The 23,543-nt window shown below is 41.6% G+C and overlaps 1 protein-coding gene across 1 annotated transcript in view; it reads left to right on the forward strand.

Moving 5' to 3' along the window:
* Positions 1-23,543, forward strand: part of INO80 (INO80 complex ATPase subunit) — a 142,299-nt gene that overhangs the window by 20,550 nt on the left and 98,206 nt on the right. The window contains exons 3-12 of the mRNA XM_032769043.2: positions 3,224-3,390; positions 3,515-3,582; positions 7,309-7,470; positions 11,498-11,618; positions 12,925-13,139; positions 17,817-17,870; positions 20,609-20,812; positions 22,258-22,453; positions 22,668-22,735; positions 23,073-23,282. Of these exons, the coding sequence (XP_032624934.1) occupies positions 3,224-3,390; positions 3,515-3,582; positions 7,309-7,470; positions 11,498-11,618; positions 12,925-13,139; positions 17,817-17,870; positions 20,609-20,812; positions 22,258-22,453; positions 22,668-22,735; positions 23,073-23,282 (1,465 nt within the window). The remainder of the gene's footprint in view (positions 1-3,223; positions 3,391-3,514; positions 3,583-7,308; positions 7,471-11,497; positions 11,619-12,924; positions 13,140-17,816; positions 17,871-20,608; positions 20,813-22,257; positions 22,454-22,667; positions 22,736-23,072; positions 23,283-23,543) is intronic.

Below are 23,543 nucleotides of genomic sequence, written 5' to 3' on the forward strand. Positions count from 1 at the left end.
AAATTAGTTTTCAGGGAATTGGCCCTTAATCATTTGTAACATCTCCATGCTGTTGTCAGACACAGAATTGTGTGGTAGGAGACAAATATAACTATTAAGAAACAAAAATCTTCTCTTAAAAAAAACAAACCAACCTACCAGTTTCATCTTTGTAAAACATGTTGAGATCGTCCAATGAGAAATGCTATGTAAGCATAAAGTATTATTATATGTACAAGTCAAACATGACTTTAGTAAGGTGTCCATTAGCATCCTTGGTAAAATGTTTCATTCAAACAAATTTCATTTTCTATAAGAATTTTGGATATGCAAATTGATGTGAAATAAGAGGGGGGGTTTTGGGTGGTGGGGAGGCTGTCAGAAAATTAAGTTACCCATAGGAAAATGTGAAAAGGAGTAGACTTTTTTTTACCATCATTTAGTGCTTTTATTTTCTTCTGTTCTATTACCAAAGAGCAGTAGCAATGCCATAGCTAAAGGTGAGCAGAGCTTTCTGTTCAAGAGCTCATTTTTCAGAGTGCTCTAACACACATATGAATATTTATAGGCAGATTGCCTTGAAAAGCGCCAGGAAACATCAGGGCAGGGGTAGAATTAATGGTGCAAATCTGAGGTTATTTGCTCCAGCGGGTCAAGTTACAGACTCCCTTTTGAAATGACCCACTTTAAAAAAAAATTTGTTCTGGAAGGATCCACATGAAACTGATATCAGTGGATTTCTCATTATTTGAGCTAGTGTGTGCCACAGAGAATCATCTATACGACACTATTTCAAAAGTTTAGACTTTTTCTGGTTCTGCAAAGAGGTTCACAACTGTTGGTAGTCAGATCTGGGATGGAAGAAGGATAGAACCAAAACGCATCATAAGAACAGCCGTACCGGGTCAGACCAAAGGTCCATCCAGCCCAGTCTGTCTACCGACAGTGGCCAATGCCAGGTGCCCCAGAGGGAGTGACGCTAACAGGCAATGATCAAGTGATCTCTCTCCTGCCATCCATCTCCATCCTCTGATGAACAGAGGCTAGGGACACCATTCTTTACCCTTCCTGGCTAATAGCCATTTATGGACTTAGCCACCATGAATTTATCCAGTTCCCTTTTAAACAGTGTTATAGTCCCAGCCTTCACAACCTCCTCAGGTAAGGAGTTCCACAAGTTGACTGTGCGCTGTGTGAAGAAGAACTTCCTTTTATTTGTTTTAAACCTGCTACCTATTAATTTCATTTGGTGACCCCTAGTTCTTTGTATTATGAGAATAAGTAAATAACTTTTCCTTATCCACTTTCTCAACATCACTCATGATTTTATATACCTATATCATATCCCCCCTTAGTCTCTTCTTTTCCAAGTTGATTTCAAGTTGATTTTTCAAAGGGTTGTATAATTTACAGGCACTTCCAGATTGGTTTAAGATTTAGTATGCCAATAGAGGATGTGGATTGCAGTTTGTGGTGTAAATTTGGAGTCACTGGGTCAAGAGTTTCCTAAGATACAGCCCTTAACGAGGCTTGCTTTTACTTTTCAATGTGTTCTAAATGTGTGTCTAGGCAGATAGCCTTGAAAATAGTTATGCCACAAGATGGTAGATATGGCAAATTTGGGGTTATCTGGTCAAGGAGTTCCCAAGATGAAGTCCTTCCCCCCCAGTTACCTGCTTTTAATTTTCAGAGTGTTCTAGAATCATACACACATCAGCAAAACTGGGTGGGTAATTGAGAATGGTCATGCTACAAGTACACAGCATTGAGAAACATGAGGAATTGAGAATGGACATGTTCTGTACATGACACAGCTACAGGTTCTGAGATGTGGGCAAGGAGCTGAGACAAAGGAACCTGTGCCCAGGCTTATCTCAGGGCTCAGGTTCTTACTCAGTTCATGCTCCCCAAGGAAATGCTCAGTGAGTCAGAACCTGAATGAGTGACCCGCTCATTTGGTGGCTTAGGCTGAGTGGAGCTGATCTGAACTTGAACTTTGCCTTTGAAGCACTAACACTAAGACTTAGGACTATAACCCTATCTTACTCCTCCATAACCAACCCTGTCACTTTGTACACTGCACAACTCCAAGTCAGCACTCCCACTCATGCAGCCAGTGGAGCCTTATTGTGCTCTGTGCAGCCCTCCTGATCCAGGGAATACTTGCAGCTGGTTGGAAAAGGCTAAGGGAGAGGTCAGGTACTATGATCTTCCTGATGATTTAGGACAAGGATCAAAGTGGGCAGAGCAGAATGTGTGTAGTAAGTGTCCTCTTAATTCTGCATTGCTTGTTTTCTAACTTTTACGTTCCGGGAACTGAGTTCTCCTGCTCTAGAAGGGCATGAGGCACATAGAGCAGCACTGAGCACCTCAACTCAACATTATGTGAACAAAGTTTTCCGTGTAAATGCCAACATATGATCCTTTCCACCCTTCCTTTATTCTGATACGTCTGAGCAATGTCATTGAATATGAGCCTGAGGACCATTCTATGTTTTTGGTATGATGACCCACTGCATTTGTCATGTTTGATTATCTCCAATTCTCAGGTGGTTACAAGACCTCATTTCAGTGTGATTTTGTAGCATAGGACAATATGTGCACTGGCTTGATTTATCAGTTAATTGCATATGTGGCTGAGAACAATACAGTGCTTGAGGACCATACATTTCCAGCAAAGAGCCGAACACACTTGTCTATATAATACGGCAGGTAAAGAGTAGTGACTTGTAATGCCCTTTAATACAGATGCCGTAAAAGATATCAGACTCCACTATGCAATATTGCTTAAATGGTCTTTGAAATAGAGGGCCATCCTACATCAATTACCTGACTCTCTTCTATCACCTCCTCTTCCAAAATTTTCCATGTAATGTTGCTCTAGACTCATTTTCCTATTTCCCAAAATCCTTCTCCCTAGAATAATAAGGCAAAATTATGACTTCATTTGCTTTTGCATTTATATTTTTAAATCACTACACCATTTTATTAAAAGTTTTGAGATACTATCAAATTAGAGTGTAGTTGGCAAATTCATGTAAGAAGTTAACATTAAGCAGTGCTTCAAATTTTATAATTGTTGCAGACAATTTGAGACCTTTTCAATCCCTAATTCCTAATCTCCAGTACAAGTGCCACACAGGAAAATTGCATTTTCTATAATGTCTTTTATGGGTGTCCTTGCTCCTAGTTATGAGTGTTTTCCTCTCCTGCTGTGATCATATTTTTGTGTGTCCTATTGCAGTGATGAAAGCGAGGATGGATTGGATGACAATCCTTTGCTGCCACAGTCTGGGGATTCCCTGATGCAAGTTAAGGAAGAGCCCCCAAATTCATTGCTTGGGGAATCTTCTGGAGCTGGAAATTCGGGGATATTAAACACACATTCCCTCAATGGAATACTGCAGCCAGGTGAGTGTACATCAGACTGAATTCCTGCTTGCTATGGGGTAAGGTGGCTTCTTTGTTTATATTTATAGGTTTGTTTTTTCCTTTAAATTCATTTACTTCATAATAAAATGTCTTCTTTAAACAGAGCCAAAGTCAGAAAAAGGGAGTTTGTATAACTTTTCCAAACTGAAGAAGAGCAGAAAGTGGCTGAAGGTAAGAGTACTGGAGGTGAAGGGGAGCTGTGATCAATAACTATTGTGGTGTAGTCTCTCGGGATGTTCTATCTGGACTGGGGAAACAAAAGTAGTTGTGTGGTGGTAGTCCCTAGTGTGCTTATTAACGCTGAATGCTTTTTTAAAAAAAAATAAAACTTGAACCTGCTAGTAAACACTGATGAAAGTGTGGCACATCCATTTATTAACTTGAGTATTATTAATCATGTTTATTGAGGCTAAGGGCCAACCAGGAATGAGGGGCCGTTGTGCTAGGTGCTATGCAAACATGGAGTAGGAGACATTCCATGCCCTCAAGAGTTTATGGTCTAAATAGACATGGTGGGCAGAAAGGGAGTTAATAAGCAGAATAAACAAAGTGATAGCAGTCAATGTCATGTTAGTTCCACTTTTTTTTTTTTTTTGGTGGGTTTACTTAAGAGAGAAAAGCTAGATGTAAAGAAGAAGGAAATGGAGCAGTGAAGGTGGCAGGGGAGAAGAGAATAAGAGGGGCAGGTTGGAGTGAAGCCGAGGCGAAGAGACTGCTCCAACTCGCTTCCTTTCCCTTCCCTCACAAACAGCCAATCAAATGTAGTGCACTAAACATTTCCTCTGACTATAAGCTTCTCATTTCATTTCACCTCTTCCTTGTGAAAACTAAATAATGGGTTATTGAATGTCTGGGTCCTGGTGTTCCTTATTCATTAGGATTGCTTAACACTGCTCTGGTGATGCACTAAAACTGGCAGTTGCAGCCACATGACGACTCCCCTTCTCTCCATCCAGTCAAATCTTCACATGGCATTGAGCCATATGACAATTATACACCAGCCCCTTCCTGGTCACTAGCATGGGATTTGTGACTGTAGGAACTAGAGCAAGGCCAGGGCTCCTATATGCCTCAGCAACTCCTGGCTACCAGAATAACCCCTAGGGCCATTGGCAGCTGTCACAAATTAAAGCAGTCTAAAGGCTGGTATAAGTCATATCGGGAACCAGACTGGTATGCTCTCAGCTTCTGGATTGAGGGAATATCAAGGTATTTTAAAGCCACTTTTGCAACCTTTGCTCTTCAGCTGCGCCAGGGCTGACTGGACACAGCCTAAAATTAGGATTATTGTACTGCAGAGCAGTTTTAGGAAGAAAATGCAGTGCCCTCTTACTAGGGACAGAACATAATATTGTGAAGTTGTGTAATTGTTAAGGGGTGTGAGGATGTTTTGTGGAGCTGTGAAAAGAGGAAAGGTGATATGAAAAATTTTAGTTTGCTCTTTAGTTCTGGGGGAATTCTGCACCGCTGCACAATGCAGAATTTTTCAGAAACTAATGTGCGTGGAAAATTTCCTTTTCCCCATAGAAATGGGCTGCCGTGCTGCTAGTTGCCACTAAGGGGTCACTGGACTTAGCAGAGCACAGCTTGCACATAGAAGACACTGCTGTGGGGAGGGAAAGTAAGCTAGAGGAGTCCTTGCATGCCCTGAGGGAAGGAGAAGGCAGTGTGCAGGAAACTCCTTACAAGTCTGGGACCGAGCATCAGGCTGTTTCTCCCTCTGCATCCATGGGCTGGGGAGGGGTGTGTGCGCGCGCGTGGGGGTATCTGGGGTGCGGGGGGCATGGTTGGGCTCTGGGGAGGTGGGGGTTTGGGTGTATTGGCTAAGGGTGGCCCTGCAGATGGATTCTGGGGGGGAGGGGTTGTGGCTGTCTGCCCCACCCCTTTGCCCCTACCAGTGGCTAGGCTCTAGCGGGGGATGGGGGCAGAGAAACAGGAACCAAATTTCTTTAACACTCTACTCTTGGGGGATTTTTGTGTGTCTGTATTGTCACAGACATATTTGCTGACAGGTATTTTGAAATAAATTGCTGAAATAATTGAAACTGGCATGATTATGTGGTGTTATTTTAACAATGTGCAGAGTTTTGTAGAATTTTTAATTTTTTGTCACATAATTTTTAATTTTTTGGCACAGAATGCCCCCCGGAGTAGCTCTTGCACTTTCTTGGTCTCTTCTCTTTTGTTCACTGCACCCTCTTCATTAGCTCAGTGTAAAGTCTGACTACTTTTCAGAAAGCTTTGGTGTTAGTTTCTGTATTATTAAGGGGAAGGACAGCTTTTATTTAGTTTAAGGAAAAAAATAACAAACCCAACAAACCCTACCAAAACAAAATGGTATGTTCTGCACTCGGTTCTGTCCTGGGGGAGAGGGCGAGTGAGAGAATGACCACATATGACAGATGTTAGTCACCTTGCTTAATGTGCTACTGGAAGGCTCTGTGATGCTGTAATGTATGGTATGAAAAGCTGTATAGAACAGAATGTAGTTATGGGCTCCTTGGATCAGGGTCTTAGTCTCCTCTATATTCTGAAATAGTGACTGAACTGATGACACTCAGTGAATGATACTATTTTTGGTTTATTTAAATGAGAGATTTGTGTTCAAAAACATGAAATATGTCTACTACCATGTCTAAATTACAATGAACTGTGATCAAATAAATGAAATGGACATTTGAGACCCAGTTCATTATTGCTCCAGGTCTGAATGGGAAAGGAGAGTGGGAGGGAATGGTGGCTTTATGCTCCTTTATTCTGGAGCTGGTCCCCAGTGAAGGTAAAGTAGTTTTAGGACTTGACATAACTTGTACCTCACTGTGTATGGCCTCAAAGACTCTTCTGGCTTTGTATAAAGAGAGAGAATGTTTCCCTTAATGTATGGTGCTTGGTGTTTGAGGAGTGCTCTCCTGAAAAATTATCATAGTAGCTTAGGCTACAGGTTCATCAAATTTGATATCTTGCTTTTGGTAGTTGGCAGTATTTTCAGACAGAGGCAGAAATCCCATTAATTAACTAAATAATGTATACATATTTCAGATAACAGGGAAATCTCTGTCCTGCTCTCTAGTTTAGTTGACTTTTTACTTCTGAACATATTGTCAGTTTAATCTTCTGATCCAGTTAACCAGGAAGCTTTTGGAGAAGTAGCGAGACTTCCGGCACAAAAATAAATTTGTAACAAAACTCTTTTGTGTGCATGTTCTCTCTTCCGCCCTTGGGGACAAACTACTGAATATTGTGGGTGTTTGAGCTGAATGGACCTCGAACTACAGTCTGAAAACAACTACTAGTGTAATCAGCCTCCATTTTTTTTTAAAAAGGCCTAACAATGGTGTTCTAAGGTAATTATGCAGTGCAATATGTGGTCAGAGATGGGGTGTGTGTGTGTGACATTCCATCATTGCTCCTCCTATGTCCAGAATCATGAGGTTAAATTTCATATAGAATTTTTAACTTTGTTACAGTAATAAATTTACTATATAATTTTGTGAATCCAGCTATGGTATTTCTGATCTGTTTCAGCACTAAGATATGCAGGTTAACCTGAACACTTGAAAGAAAAAATGCTTGCCATTTACTACCCCTTCAGTTTAATCAAGTGTCCCTTTGAAATCAAATACAGGAAAAGGAATTAGAATCAGTGGTTTAACTAAAGGGAATGGTGTAGAAAATTGCTGCTTTGGCTGCATATGAGGCATTCCAAACTATTTGTGTTTTGCATGGAAATGCTTTTTGGTTATTTCAAATGGGAAGCACTGTATGAATGGTAATTACTGCAGTTGTATCAGTTCTGCAGTACTTAATTGGGCAAAAAACTGCTGGAATTCTGCCTAAGTAAAAAATTCACTGTGAGGTGTGCTGCTATTAAACTAGAGGTGCTTTCACTCTTGCCAGAGCATCCTCCTGAGTGATGACTCCAGTGACACGGATTCACCAAGTGATGAGGATGGAGAGGAGGAGGAGGAGTTTTCTCTTAGCCGGGAAGAGCTTCATAATATGCTGCGATTGCACAAGTATAAGAAACTGCATCAAAGTAAATACAGCAAGGACAAAGAGGTAAATGTGACACACTTCTCACGAATTTTTGACTTTCTGATTTTTTTTCCCCATTTTTTAAAAATGGTACAACATTTTAATTGATCTTAAACTTGCTTACAGAACTGAGTGTAGTCTCTGGCAGACTAGGAAAACATCCTATTGTGCAGCACCCCAGGATAACCTAAAACTTGGTCCAAACAGGTGTAATTTAGTTACAGACCAATGGGCAAGCTGCTGACCTTACATCCTAGAATCCCCTATGCTGAGAATCATCCAACATTACACAAACATCAATGCACTGTTGGTATCTCTCCTTACCCCAAACCCTTGTCCCTCCTCACCAGAGCTAACTACTATCTTGAGACTAGAATTTACTCAGCAAGTGTGAGAAGTGAGGTGTTATGGGATACATTTTGGTATAGCTAGCGCTGCAGTTAAGGTTGAAACAGTATTTTTAAATTGCAGGCAGCAATTCATAGCCCACACACAGCCTCTCTGCAGTGACAGAATAATGATGAGGACTCTTCTTTTTTCAGCAGAGGTTTCTGTCGCCCTCCCCGCCCCCGCCGCCCTTGCTTTCTCCCTGGTTTTGTTGACTTTTCATTTTTCTCAGTCTTTTTCCTTTCTTCAGTTTCCTTCTCACATTCCAGACACTTCTTCTGACACACTTACAAATCCCTATAACTTTCCCTCACTAACTGTCCTTTCTCTCCCCCTTTTGGGAGAAGAGGGGATCCTGCTGATGTCACTGCACTCTTAGGGCTGGTCTACACTATGGGGGAAAATCGATCTCAGATACGCAACTTCAGCTACGTGAATAACGTAGCTGAAGTTGAAGTATCTAAGATCGAATTTCTCACTGTCCTCACGGTGTGGGATCGATGTCCGCGGCTCCCCATGTCGACTCCGCAACTCCCTTCGAGTTGGTGGAGTTCTGGAATTGATATAAGCTCGTTCGGGGATCGATATATCGCGTCTAGATGAGACGTGATATATCGATCCCCGAGCAATCGATTGCTACCCACCAATACGGCGGGTAGTGAAGACGTAGCCTTAGATCTCTCCAACTGTTATGGACCCTTCTGACTCCAAGATTCCTTCCCTTCTTACATTTAAGGAATGTTGCCCAAACTGTTTTGCTTTCTATTTGAATTGCAAAGAAAGTGTGTGGGGGAGAACACTCCCTGTATTCCACATTACATACTGACAAACCAAAGTGCTGGGCAAGAGCCTGAAATGAAAATTGGCACCCTCACTTCAATTTCCTTGTCAATTCCACCACATGGGTGGAGAAATAGAAGATTTTCCCACGCTTCTCATTGCCTCTGTCGTTTTCTGTCCCTGTTCATCCAGTACAGTCTTGTCAGTGAGTGGCCTCCTCCTGGTGCCCCCTTGTGGCCTCAGGGGAGCCTGGCAAGCAGCCCCTCAGGTGAGTTTCCTGCTCTTCAAGGAGCTTCTTAAATATACTCCATACAGACTTTCATAAGTGTAATGACAGGAGCTGATCTTAGAGTCTGATTTTATTTGCATGAAATTCTTCTACAGCAGCCTTTAGCTGGGAACAGCTCCTCCTCCCTGAGCATCCCTCCTTCAGCTTCATGCTGCCTTTTATAGGGAAGTCAGCTGATCCCTGCTTAGTAACTAGGGTTGGTTGGCCTCTAGCCCTTAAGGGGCAAGCCACCCTTTTACAAATCATATGTTAAATTTTGGTAAGAGGCCCCAATTTAACTCTACATGCATTCATATTCCTGAAAGTGCAGTATAGAACACCGTTGTTAGGCCTTTTTTTAAAAAAAATGGAGGCTGATTACACTAATTGTTGTTTTCAGACTGTAGTTCGAGGTACCATTCAGCTCAAACACCCACAATATTCAGTAGTTTGTCCCCAAGGCGGAAGAGAGAACATGCACACAAAAGTTTTGTTACAAATTTATTTTTGTGCCGGAAGTCTCGCTACTTCTCCAAAAGCTTCCTGGTTAACTGGATCAGAAGATTAAACTGACAATATGTTCAGAAGTAAAGAGTCAACTAAACTAGAGAGCAGGACAGAGATTTCCCTGTTATCTGAAATATGTATACGTTACTTAGTTATTATGGTGACTGGTACTTCAGAAGTGCTGTTTTTTTGACTACTGAAAATGTTTTGTCAACTATATATATTTTTTTGTTTGACGACCTGTATCTTAGATAGTTGCACCTGGAATAATTGCTTTAAAAAGTCTTTTCCTTTTCCTTTTCTATGGACATTCTACTTGTGTTGTTGTCTGTAGAGTCATGGAAATGATGTAATTTCTGGATTAGACTATTAAAAACCATATGCTGTACCCTCTTCATGCTTAAAGGGATGCTATCCACTTCAATTAAAAAAAAATTAATGAAAAATAATTTCAGGTACTACATCTGCCCTATGGTTCCTCAGGCAGCATTTATGATACAGCAATTGTGTTCCCCTATTTTTTTGAAAATGTTTTTCTCAAATTCCTGGGTGAAATGCCCACACAAACAACTAAGGAAATTGATTGACTAGGTAGGAATGACTTCACACAAAATGCTATCTAATGCACAAAGTATGCAAACTGGAAAAATAGAGCTTTTGTTTTTTCCCCCACCTCTCATCTGTCAGTTATAGTAATTGTATGATGTTAACAAGTAAACACATGTCTTCAAGCAGGCTGGAGTCTGTCTTGGAGGAGGGAGGAATTGTCCCCCACCTATTCTTGCAGAGGATTCTGTGTATGTGGTCCCTTCATGCCACCTCAGCGTAGGGCTCTGTGTTAGGCTCCCACTATTGCTACCCCAATAGATCTATGGTGGAGTGGCACCGTTTAAATCTCCACCACACACACTTAGTCCTCTACTGGGTTGGTGTCCAGAGGAATGGGGAGCACCCATTTGTAGAAATGCCTGCCATGGTTGCCACCTAAACATATGAGCCTTCCCATTCCCTCCTTTTTTTTTTTTGAGGATGGGTTGGCCTCAGGTCCTTCCTTCACCCAAGGGAGAAGCAGTATTGTCTGATTACTCAGACTGAGTACTAGGAGCAATTGCAATGACTCTCGCTAATTCTGGCCAGCGGGGAGCTACAAAGACAGGGCTTCCACTTTCCCTGGCTGCTGAGAGATGCTGTGGTGGCTGTGATTCCCTTACTACCCAGAGTGCACCAAAGGAAGCAGGAGCATCCTGCCCCTTCCTTGGTGGCTGGAGGGAGGAGGGGGTACACCTCACAGGCCCTCTCTTTTCTCCATCACACTCAGGACAGTCAGGAAGCCCCACTCTTCCCTTGATAGTAGTGGTGACCCATACCCCTTTCAAGATGTGGCAGTATTTGTCCCCATCCCCCCCAGCGAGCAGGTTCCTAGTCTGCTCTGGTGATGGGCATGGTGAGGTACATGGCTTTCTCCCTCTGTGGGAGCCTGTCTACAGACTTGACATTGAACACTGCATTGATTACACTGGCCATACTTTCACTCTTTACTTTGCAAGCATGAAGGTTAGAAACATTACTTTTTAAAAAAAATGAAAACTGAGATTCTGACTTCATCATGTGACTACAGGAAGTGGGGCCCTATACATGTTCTTATAGTGCCTATGCTTTAATTTAGTGCAGCTTTTTGAGCACCCTATTAGCAACTTGGTGGGAGCCTGATGGCTATGCCTGCTTTGCATAAAATAGAGCGGATTTCAGCTATAAAATGGGAATGTGGCCTATAATAACGATGTCGGTCCTAACATGCAGTGTTCTAATTTGAGCCAAGCAGATGGCTATTTGAATTTAGTTGGAGCATTGTAAGCTGAGATCTGTAGGCTGTACAGACAGTTCTTTCATATTACTGTACTAGTAAGGAGGCTGCAATTCATGTTGTAGGGCTTTGGGGACCAAATCTGGCCCAGTGGCTTTACTTTGGGCACCCTGTCTTAATCCAGTTCAGTTTTAAATATGGAGGAGTACACATTTTTCAAACTTTTGTTTATGGACAATATTTGAAGTTGTTCACCCATCTATATCTGTGAGCAGTTATGTTGCTTGACTGTTTGTCTGCTTCAGTTGCAGCAATACCAGTACTACAGTGCAGGGCTACTCTCCACACATGATCCCTACTATGAGCAACAGCGCCATCTCCTAGGGCCCAAGAAAAAGAAGTTCAAAGATGAAAAAAAATTAAAAGGTGAGGTAACCACCATGTGTTACTAACTAGAGTTTGTGTGACTAGACTTGTCATAATTGTATTTCCACTTACTAATAAACATTAATCTTCAATACCACTGATGTTAGGTAGATCGGCAATATGACATTTTATAGAAAGAACCTAAGACACAGGCTGTGGCTTATCTGCTTCCTCCAGAGAGAGTTGGTATAGTTCCTGCCTCCTAGTCTTGGTCTCTGACAACTAGACTATGCCTGTCTCTGTCACTTTAGAGCTAATACCCTACAACCTATTTTATTACTCAATAATGTTTTGGAATCAACAGATATAATTGCATACTGTGGTTCTGGTACTCAGTTTTCTGGCAAATATAGCAAATGCTTGAAAAGCACAAGAAGTTGCCACATACCTGGATACTTATCAGTATGATCCTTCTAAACAAGGAATTATGGGGACTGAGACCACAGTCTGGAAAGTGGAGGGATGTGTTAGGAAACTGCTGTCTGAGGTGAATTAAAGTAGATCTACTTCTGACAACTCTGAGTTTCTCAGATGCATGTTTTTCAGGAAATGCAGTTTCCTTTCTTGACTGAGCTGTCAGCAGCTAGAAATCTGGGAGGAAACTGGAAGAGAAGGTTGTGAACTATCAATGCAAAGTGGATTCTGCTTTGTGCAAGTACTGAAAGTCTGATCTATATTCAAGGAAGTTATTTTGGCCTGACTTCTTTTCTTCCTTCCCTACCCTCCTGCACATCTCTCCAGCTACATACGCTTTTTTTCTCAGAAACTTATAGTGTACTTGGCTTTGCAGAATCTCTGCAGCTTACTTGTTAATTATCCAATCCTAGTGTCTGTTAGTTTCCTCTGAACACATGGTATCTACTAAATATAACTAGACATCTCTTTCAAATTACCAACAGCTTGGTTTGAGACTTATACTGAATGCTGGTCTTGTTCTTTTTAAATGTCTGTGACTAGAGCTTCACTCAAGGGCAGAAAAACATACCGGCTTCCAAGTATTTTAACTGTACAGGCATGTTTCCTTGGAGAGAGGTGTATCTAGCTCTCATCATCTAGTAATATGATAATTTTCCTGTCTAATGGCTAAGTAATGAAGAGGTAGCTAGGGTTATGAATTGGTGGGCCCAGAATGGGATGAACATAAAACTACTCCTGAACCAGTCCTGTTTTTGCTGCTGTTAGATATAAAATATTGTTAGATATAAAGTGGCTAGGAAAACAGGGCAAGAGAGGACATACAAGTTGATGTGGAGGATCACAAATGACAGGAAAAGAAACTGATCTTGTGCCCATTGTTCCCATGCAGCCAAGTTGAAAAAGGTGAAAAAAAAGAGGAGAAGGGATGAAGAACTCTCCTCAGAAGAGTCACCAAGACGCCACCATCACCAGACCAAAGTTTTTGCAAAGTTTTCTCATGATGCACCGCCACCAGGGTCCAAGAAGAAGCACTTGACCATTGAACAACTGAATGCCCGCCGACGGAAAGTGTGGCTTAGCATTGTCAAAAAGGAGCTACCAAAGGTGAGGTTGGCCAGTGGCATTGAATGGCGGATGTCAAGGCAGAGAAAGGTTGAGGTATCAGGAAGTCAGAATGCACAGGAAAACAGAATGCAGTCTGAGATCTTTCTATGGATCACCAGATATCACAATAATATTCCATACTCTATCTGTTGCTGTGTTGATGAGTGAAGTGCTCTCCCAACTTCTCTGATTTGTTTTAAATTAAGTTTTCATTAGCTTTTAAGTCGGTATACAATTACTGCAAAGAGGAAGGGGTGCATTCCACAGAAACAAGGAAAAGGCTGGCTGTGGGAAAAGAAGAAAATGGAGACAATGGCAGAAGTGTAAGAGAGAAGAGGGAGGGATCGATGGGTTGTTCAGAAAATGAAGAACGTATGAAGCAAGGCTTCTTTCTGAACTGGCTTAGCTGCTGCTCAACAGTTAAAGAAAAATGAGTTGTCATACAAAGAGCACTCAGTCACACTACTTTTAGAATGAAGAAACAATATTTAAAGTAGTATTCAATAGAACACTGGTTGAAGGGTCTTTTAGAGAACCTTGTACAACTTGTATTTAAGTGTGCTTGCTTAACAAAACTAACTGGCCAGGACCAAAAGGAAGCTTTTATAATTTAAAAAAAAATGTCAGGGAGTCTGGTTTTGTACTTATACTTTTTTAGTATTTTGTAATAACACACTAAATTGATCTAAACTTTGTAACAGCTGCAACTCAGGTGAGATTGGGGAGATAAAGAGGGACAATTTTAGCCATAATGTGCAGAGGGAACTATGTCTGCTTCTTCAGGTGTATGTCTAAGTGGATCTCACTATGTGCAAGATTGGAGTCTTTTGAATAGCAGTGTCCGTTGGGGCCATTCATGAGCCATGTGCTTCCTTGTGTTCCATATGAAGGATGGGATGGCTATGACCTTCCCTCAGTGCCTTCTCGCTGCCGATAGCAGCAAGACAGAATTTGTTGAGCGTCCAATCTGCTGGTTCTTTGCTCCAAGTAAGTCTTCAAAAAACTCTTCAGATCCAACTGACTTTTGACTGCTCTGCACGATATTGACTCATCTTACTGAGTACTGATGGTGAGACCCGCTCTGTATAAGCCCTTCCCCCCTCTACAGGGCCCCTCAACATGGCAGGTTTGAAACCTGGGGGCTTCAAGCCTGTCCTTCCTGTGATAGACTAATTCTGTTCCAAGACGGGTACAAAGGGTGCCTCTTGTTTGGGAGAATCCCATATATCGAGCATATGCTTGATGTACCTGTTATTTTGTGTAAGAATTCACAAATCATGGGATGTGTGGTTGAAATTCCATCACTTGGACTCTTCAGATCGTGAAGAGATGGGCATCAGAGTCTTGGTATCAGACAAGCCAGCTTCCTCCAGTACCCCATCTAAGACACATGTGACACCATCTCTGGGAAGGATGCACTGAGAGAAGACCTGGAATTGCCATAGGCACTGAAGGAGATTCCACTGGCACTACAGACACCTCTGGTACTGAAGTCCAGCACTGAAACAGCTCCAAACACAAAGGCAGAGACCCTAGCTTGGAAGTCAGTGACTTTGCACAAAGACAGACCACTAAAACCTCAGGAGAGAGAACCCCAAGCACTATTTCGTATTGAGGCACCACTCCAGTTTTGGCAGTGCACCTTTCAGTGTCGAAACCTATGGCTGAACCAGGATTGTCTGAAGTACATTGGAAGAACTAGGATCGTCCGAGGCATCTACCAGTATCGGTGCAGAGCCTGGTATCTTGGCGCTGTATATCTTGATGTCAGCCCTAAAGGATACTTACTGCACCTCTTCATCATTGGGGCATATGTTCTCATCTCAGCTGAGCCAGAGGACCTTCTCTGAGATCCTCATGACATTATTGAACGACTGGTGGGCTCTCCCTACTGGGCTCAGCTGCCATCCTGTCGAGTGGCATTGGATTGCTCAATACCAGATAAGACAGCCACACCCATACAGTATTCCACTGTGGCCCTATTGGGTTTACTGAGGACCGCTTTCATATGCCTCTTAAAGCAGATTTCCAACTCCATTTGAGGAAAAGTTTGCTCTACCCTGTATTATCCCTGGCCAAACCACTGGTGACACATGGGAAGAACTAGGAAGAACCAGATCTGGGGGCAGAGGAACACCAGTGTCCTGTCTCACCACCTAAGGACCTCTCAATTTCATCATGAGTGAAGCAGTGTCTTCGGCATGGATACTGGCACCCAGATGATTTCAGTTCATTCCAGAGCTGCTTAGGAGAATCACAGAGACTCTGGAAATATTGGCATCTGTCATACCGGAGAAATCTCATAAATTGTTTGAGATTTTGACACCTTCTGGTCCAGCCAGGATCACATTCCTCATAAATGAAGGACTGCGTGACCCTTAAGGCCCTCTGGCAAACATCGGCCATGATAAAGCTACTGTAAAGTGAAAGTGAAGCAGTACTAGGTCCCTCAAAAAGGGTTTATGTAATTTACGCCCATCCTACTCCAGGCTGCTTAATAGTCTAGATGGTAAAGGAAAAATCAAAACTGAACAAGTGTACCCCCAAAGGCAAGGACTGAAAAAGGCTTAATCTATTTGAGAGGAAATCTTACTCCTCTGCCTCCCTGAAACTGCAAGTGGCAAATTGCCAGGCCCTCCTGGCTGAATGAGTCTTTTTGATGTGGAATAGAGTAATATCCTTCCTGTCTAAGATCGTGTCTTACTACAGGGAAGAGCTCAAATGAATAATCAGGGAGGGCTAGTTGGTGGCCAAGACCATTCTCCAGATTGTAATGGACGCTCTGACACCATGGCCAATCTACGGCCATAGTGGTGACAATGCACAGAGCATTGTGTCTTCAGGGGGCAGGGATCCCTAAGGAAGTTCAGCCCATGACTGAGACCCTGCCTTTTGAAGGCATGGAATTATTTAACGAGTGAATGGTCAGTGCTCTATGCTCATTAAGACTTTAAAGCCATCTTGCTCTCCCTATGGATTTAGACCCTAGCATCAGACTGCAAACTGTACTGCCCTCAACCCCAGTTGAGGCAAAAGGTCTTACCATTCCAGACAGCCTGAGTATCTTGCCAGAAAAAGCCTAGTCCTGCATGGATCGTCAGCCTTCCTTTTCCTTGGCAAGGCACCCCTCTCATAACATACACCAACAAATTTGACAACTTTTGAGAGCCCATCAGATCCAGTCCCGAGATCATAACCTTCAGAAGCCATCTAACTTGATTCCAACATCTAACTTCATTCATGCTGTAACATCAGACAGACAGATACTAGAGATCATCACCCATGACTACCCCATCCAGTTCCAGTCTTTGTTCCTTTCCCATCCCTCTTTAGGGACCCTTGTTACAAGCGGAAGTGTTTTTGTTACTTCATCTAGGAGCCATAGAGGAGGTGCCCACCAGTTTTCTGGGGAAGAGGCTTCTTTTTCTGGTATTTTCTTATTCTGAAGAAGCAAGTGGGGCAGGGGGACGGTCTTCAGTCTGTCCTAGACCTAGAAGACTCAGATACATATGCCATCTTGGGCTCAGGATGGTAACTTTTTGCCTTCATCATTGCATCTCTTCAAGCTCAGGACTGATTTGTGGCTCTCAGCTTGCATATGTCTGTATGGCTGTCCATCTGGCCCACAGGAAATATCTAATATTCACAGTAGAGTCCATCCATTACCAGTATAGGGTGCAGCCCTTTGGACTCTCCAACCCTGAGAATTTTCACAAAATGCCTGGCAGGGGTGGCAGCATGTTTAAGGAGAAAGGGTATCCATGTCTTCTCATACTTGGATGGATGGCTGATCAGAGGCAAGTCACAGCAGGAGACTACAACGGCCTAGAGTATGACCTTTCCCTGTTTTCCAAGCTAGGTTACCTTGTGAACTGCAAGAAATCTTTTCTTACACCATCACAGACGATAGAATTCATAGGAGCTTTGATCAGCTCTCGGTTGGCAAGAGCTTATCTCCCAGAAGACAGGTTTTGGTCTCTCCAGTCAATGATAAACAACCTAAAATCAAATCCAACAATGTCCATGCGTGCATATCTTGAACTGCTAGGCCACGTATTGGCATGAGATGTTACTAGACATAACCATCTGTCCTTGCAAATGTGGAAGAGTTCAGTGTACTTGCTATCCAATATCATATAAACGAGAGTTTCTGTCCTGCCTCAAGTTGAGCAAGAATGCACTTGGTGTCTGGACCCAAAGAATGTATCAAAAGGGGTACCATTCTCTGCCCTCTCCCCAACAATTACACTTTTATCACACATGCCTCAGGGACAGGTTGGAGTGCCCAGCTGAATCATGTGCAGAGGCAAAGGACCTGGTTCCAGGATGCCTGAAACTATACATGAAATAGTAAGCAAGGAGTCTATTGTGAAAAGAGGATTAGTGGGACAGCTGAATTGTACTGTTTTTTATGTTTGTTTTACATAATTCCTTTAACTGTTGCAATATGTGTGTATGCCCCCAGTTACCAGGATAAAAGCCATTCTAAAACTTCAGAGGAAGGCAGAAATCTCCTTAATGCTTATGATTATATAATTGAAGACTGTATTGTAATACAGTTATATAGTGCTTTAAGTTTGTGTATGTATGGGTGTTTAAAAATGAATAATTACCTATAAAACATTATCAACCATAATCCCATAATTAATGGGTATATGAAATTTTGTCTTGTTTTAGGCATACAAGCAAAAAGCTTCAGCACGCAATCTTTTCCTAACCAACAGCAAAAAGGTAAGGGTGGTCAAGCTTCATGTTTGCATATTATATCTTGTGCAAAATTTTTTTGCATGTTGCTGTTGTTTCTTCTTAATTTATTGCTGTATCTTTAAGCCATTGCTAATGTAGCAACTGTGGTAGCACATAATTTGATGTTTTCATTACAGATCCTCTCACTCTCTCTCCAGTTTTTAAGTTACCCATTTATAAGTAGGAATATGACTATTTGCTATTGGTGACGTCAGACCAGCTCTTTGGGCTTGATCTTTGAAATAAATTGAAAGCCTCCCATTGACTTTGATGGGCTTTTGATCAGGACCCCGGTGAGCAGATGTTCACATCACCAACAATTAGAGGTAGTCTCTCCAGATTGGAATTAGATCACTTTGGCAGGGCCGTGTTGGGAACACTTGCACAACCATTGTCAATTCTACATCCATCCTTTAGATGGAGATCTTAACACTCCAGCTCTGTTTGTGTGGTATGTTTCATATGCAACAGATACATTTTAAAAAAACAAAACATGGATTTTTGGAGATTTGGATCTGTTTTATTTTTGGTGGTAAGAGCTACTTTGAGAATTTTTAGTTCACTGTTCTTTGATACAATAAAATGACTCCATTATCGATCACTTTATTGACTTTTTTTTACTATGTGATCCTGCACATAGTTATCCACATGCTTAACTTAACTACTGTGAGTTATCCCATTGAAACTGATGAGGTTGTTCATGGTAGTAAAGTTAAGCGTGTGCATAAATGTGTATAGGATCAGAGCCTAACAATTGAGCAAATTCCTGTATAAATGATTCCAAAACAAATTTATTAATAAATATTCTTAAATCTTTTGGCTCAGCAGATGAGAAGTGCCCCTGTTTGTATTATGGAAAGTTATTTTTAAAGAGCATTTGATAGTTGCTTTCTCAGCATGTGCAGTAAAATTTTTCTCTGAGATTGTGAGTTGCACGTCTAAGGGCTTGTCTAAAAAAATGCCCCCTTGAACGCAGCAAGTTGCAGTGTTGTAAAGCACCACTGTAAACTGTGCCCCAGTGCTGGGAGCTATGCCCCTCACTGAGCTACGCCACAACCACACAAGGCACATTAAAACACTGCCAGTGTAGACTAGCCCTAAGGAAGTGCATAGCTAACTTAACTTAATTAGCAAGTGAGAAGTGTAGTGAAAAATATTGCTGTGAATCAGTAGGAACAACTTGAGATGGGAGAAGGACTCCCACTGACTTTGTAAATTGTTAATAGATTGAGGGAAGGTTTTCTGTGTACATTTATAAAATATGCAGGAGAAGTGATATCTCCTATGCATTTTAGGAGCTTTACAACAGACAGGTTCTTTCCAGCATGCTTACTTAAGTACAGGGGCAGGGTGTTCTGGTGTTATGTGGACAAATAGTTAGAGATTACAACATTTACAGCAGCTGTTGTCTACCTTTTGCAAGCCTGCAGAGCTGCAAAGCTCTGGAGAGTGAAGCTGTGCTGTTTTCTTCAAAACACACAGCTTTACCCACACACCAATTAACAGAAATTAAGGCTTCAGGACTAAGCTCTCAAAAGTCAGAAAATGCCAAAGGTAAGGTTGCACATGCATCCTTAACTCTGCCCCTTGTACATATATATATGTGCACTAAAATACAGCATTTAATTACCTGTTTGTTCACATAATTCTCAAATAATGCAGTATAACAATATATACTTTTTCTGTAACCTTAGATATACAGTATTAAGAAGCTACATGTGTGCCATTTTGTGATACTACATAGACACTCCATGAAAGACTTGATATGAAAAATACATAGTAAGCATTGTTTACAGAACACACTACAGACTTAGTATACTACATAGCAGATATTTTACACAATTACTCTGTGTAGGCCCACCTACGTGTGTAGCTAAATTGGCTTTATAGTTGACTGCCTTATCCCTTGACTTGAACCTAAGGAAAACTTTGGTGCTGCTTGAAAAGAAAATATCTGCTACATGTTATTAAAATATATACATTAGGGGGGAAAAACCTTAACACAGTGTCTAAGCCAGCAGAGATTTACTGGACCATGATGACAAGGAAGTTAGCATAATAGAATGAAAAAATAAAATATGCTACACCTTTATCTAAGGTTGTAGGAATAATTGTATAATATACTGTATAATTTAGAAATACGATGTGATCATGTAATTAAAGACAGTATCATAATGCATATCTAAAACAGATGTAGGCATGAACAGCAGCGGAGTTAAAAAGCCAATGGCCACTTTACACTTACACAGTATTGCTACCATTGGTGCAGCGTCACTCTTGGTATAGTGAGAGACATTATGGGGTAAAGTCTGGTGTGGGCAAGGTCCACGTAACTTGCCCATAGTTATGCAAGAAGTGTGTGGCAGAGCTATTGTTCAAAATCAGATCTCTTGAGTCCCATTCCAGTGCCTTAAGCAGAAGACACCATCGCCTTTGAGTGCTTTTAACCATGCAACTGTGACATTTTTAATGTTGGGTTTTGTAAGGAATGTTACGTTTGATAATGTCTGTGGAGCCGTATGGAAGCGCTTTCCTTCTCTTGTACACCTCCCCTCCCCCCCGCCAAAAAAAGCTTTATAGATAAGCACAGCATCAAAGGTTTTTGGAGGGTCAGCCTTGGTTGTAGGAATTTGCAACCTTGCAACACCTAAATATTGCCCTTTGGTGATGGTGATTTTAAATCTTTTTGTTCTCTGTCCTGGAACCCTCCCTCTTTACCCCAGCTGGCCCATCAGTGCATGAGGGAGGTGCGTCGAGCTGCTATCCAGGCCCAGAAGAACTGCAAGGAGACTCTACCACGGGCACGTCGCCTCACCAAGGAAATGCTTCTCTACTGGAAGAAGTATGAGAAGGTGGAAAAAGAGCATCGCAAACGAGCTGAGAAAGAGGCTTTGGAGCAGCGCAAGCTGGATGAGGAGATGAGAGAGGTAGGGCCAAAATCTAGACTGCTGAAAATTAATCTGAAAAGAGCTAAAGCATGGAGCTGAAGAGACATGAACAAGCACAATAGTCAGGGTCTTTAAACCTGGACAATCAAACTCACCAGCTGTTCTTCCTTTCAATGATCTTCCAGAGATTTTCTTCCACTCTGTCTTAAAAGGATTTACCAGAATCTTCTGACAAATTAGCTATAGCCAGAACCTTCAAATTGCAAGAATTACAGTTACAAACCATAATGTTGGTTAAAGAGGATGTGACTAGTAAGATGTAGTGTGTCTGACTTGCACATAGTGCTCAGTGCTCTCTATTTCTAGAGGATGATCTTTTAGTGATTGTAACTCTTAAGTTCTTCCTCAAGTTCAGAAATCAGGCTATTTTTCAATTCACTGGTGTGTTAAGTTTATTTTATCTTAAGTTATGTATAGAGCATAATAAAACGTACGGAATTTATCTTCAGAACACATAAGAACAATCAAGGACCCAAATGATAATTGTCCTGTGGTCCCTTTGTCTTTGTGATGTCAGTGCAAAGGTCTCAGGAAGTACCCCAGGAGCACTTTGAGGATGAATTCAGGCAAAATTAGCTATTTTACAGGAGTTTTGTGAGGAATTAAGTTCTCCTCATCCTTACTTGCAGGTGAAGGAACCTGGGTCATAGAAATAAATCAGTCTGCCCTAAATTACAAAGGAAGTCAGTGACAGAGCTAGAATTGGAACTCTGGAGTTCCTGATTCCCAGTCGTGTGTTCAGATCAAATCATGCCTTTATTTATAGTGTATTCTGCATCCATCTCATCTCCCAAGCATTTTGTGAAGCCTTTCTGCTGTTTTGTATTAATACGCTAGCTTTACCACAGCAGCTGTATAAATTCAGTTTTTTAGATCTAGCTATACAATAGAATCTTGTTGAACACTGAGCATTCTGCCTCATTTCTAACTTCTCACCCTGGTGCTGTTTTACCTGAAGGTGCATTTTGTTTGTTGGCTCCATCATTATTCTCTCGTGTGAGTGAATGGTAAGACAATTACCACAGAGTTAATTAGTGTGACTTAAACATGTATGGAAACTTTTAGTTGGATATGTAGTTTTTCAGCCACTTGGACACTCCTACCTAATTTTTATATTGCAAAGAAAATTGCTAAGCTGCTTTTCCCCAGGTCTTGGTGTTCCTGGTCATGGCTTACTGTGCTGTGAGAAACTCTGAGCTCATAACCACTGTACATTTCAATGTAGGTATTTGTATGATGAGTGTTAGTGTGCAACCAGTATTCCAGCACTCTGATACTATGGTGATGAGTACAGTATAAAAATTTAGATTGTTTATATGTAACAGGGTTAAAAAAGGTTGCAACATATAACTTGCTTGCATGTCTTTGTCTTTTTCTCTTTTCATTTTCCCCTACCTTTTTTTTTGTAAATTGTCTTGTCTCAGGCTAAGAGACAACAGCGAAAACTTAATTTCCTGATCACCCAGACTGAGTTATATGCCCATTTCATGAGTCGCAAACGAGATATTGGACATGATGGAATACAGGAAGAAATCCTGCGCAAACTGGAAGACAGCTCTACCCAAAGGCAGATTGATATTGGTGGAGGGGTAGTGGTCAACATTACCCAAGAGGATTATGGTAAGGCTAGAAACAAAATTCCAGCAGGCCATAGGAACCATTGGAGATGATGGTTACTGTATGCAGAGAATGATACAGACCTAGGGGCTTCTGTGCTTGGAATATTTGTGAAAAAGCACTTCTGTAAATCATTGGAATTTATCCATGTCTTAATTTGAGGTGGTACTGTAATGTGGTTAACAGATGTATTTTAATGTGGTGATATTCTTTTCAGATAGCAACTACTACAAGGCCCAGGCTCTGAAGAACGCAGAAGATGCTTACCAGATTCACCAGGCCCGGGTGTGTATTGTTTGGGTGCTTGAAGTGGAAGGGGAAGTGGAGTAAATTGAAGAGACATGAACTAGTGATCTTCTTTCAGGTCACCTATTTTAGTGATGAATTCTAAGCTTCTTTTAATTTGATTGTTGCCCTGTTCATTTGTGAATATCTGGGAAACTGGATGGCAGAGAACTGGATGAAAATAAGTTGTATAATCAAGCTACAGGAACAGCCATGTTATTTATTGCTTTGAAGGGGACCATCTGTATTAGCATGTGAAGGATGAGAGACCATTTCCCAATGAATTTCTTGTATTAGGTTGCATCCTATATCTTACCCAAATTTTCCCTTTGTTTAGACCAGGTCATTTGATGAAGATGCAAAGGAGAGTCGAGCAGCTGCTCTACGGGCTGCTAACAAGTCTGGCACTGGCTTCGGAGAGAGCTACAGCCTAGCAAACCCATCTATCCGGGCTGGAGAGGACATTCCACAGCCTACCATTTTCAATGGTAAACTGAAGGGATACCAGTTGAAAGGCATGAATTGGCTGGCCAACCTGTATGAGCAGGTATGCTAGTGCTTTTTGCAGCCATTTCCACTTCCAGGGACAAATTCAATCCTGGTATAATTCCATGGTAGCCAGTGCAGTTATACTAGGAATACATTTGGCCCCTGGTCTCTATTCCTGATCAAAAGATCTTTTATGAGGTGTAGAAACTCTTCAGGCCTCGTCCCGTGTGTGTGTGTGTATATATATATATATGTGTGTGTGTGTATATATATATATGTGTGTGTGTGTGTATATATATATATATATGTGTGTGTGTGT

This window comes from Chelonoidis abingdonii, chromosome 4 (assembly GCF_003597395.2).
Source record: "Chelonoidis abingdonii isolate Lonesome George chromosome 4, CheloAbing_2.0, whole genome shotgun sequence".
Taxonomy (NCBI): domain Eukaryota; kingdom Metazoa; phylum Chordata; order Testudines; family Testudinidae; genus Chelonoidis; species Chelonoidis abingdonii.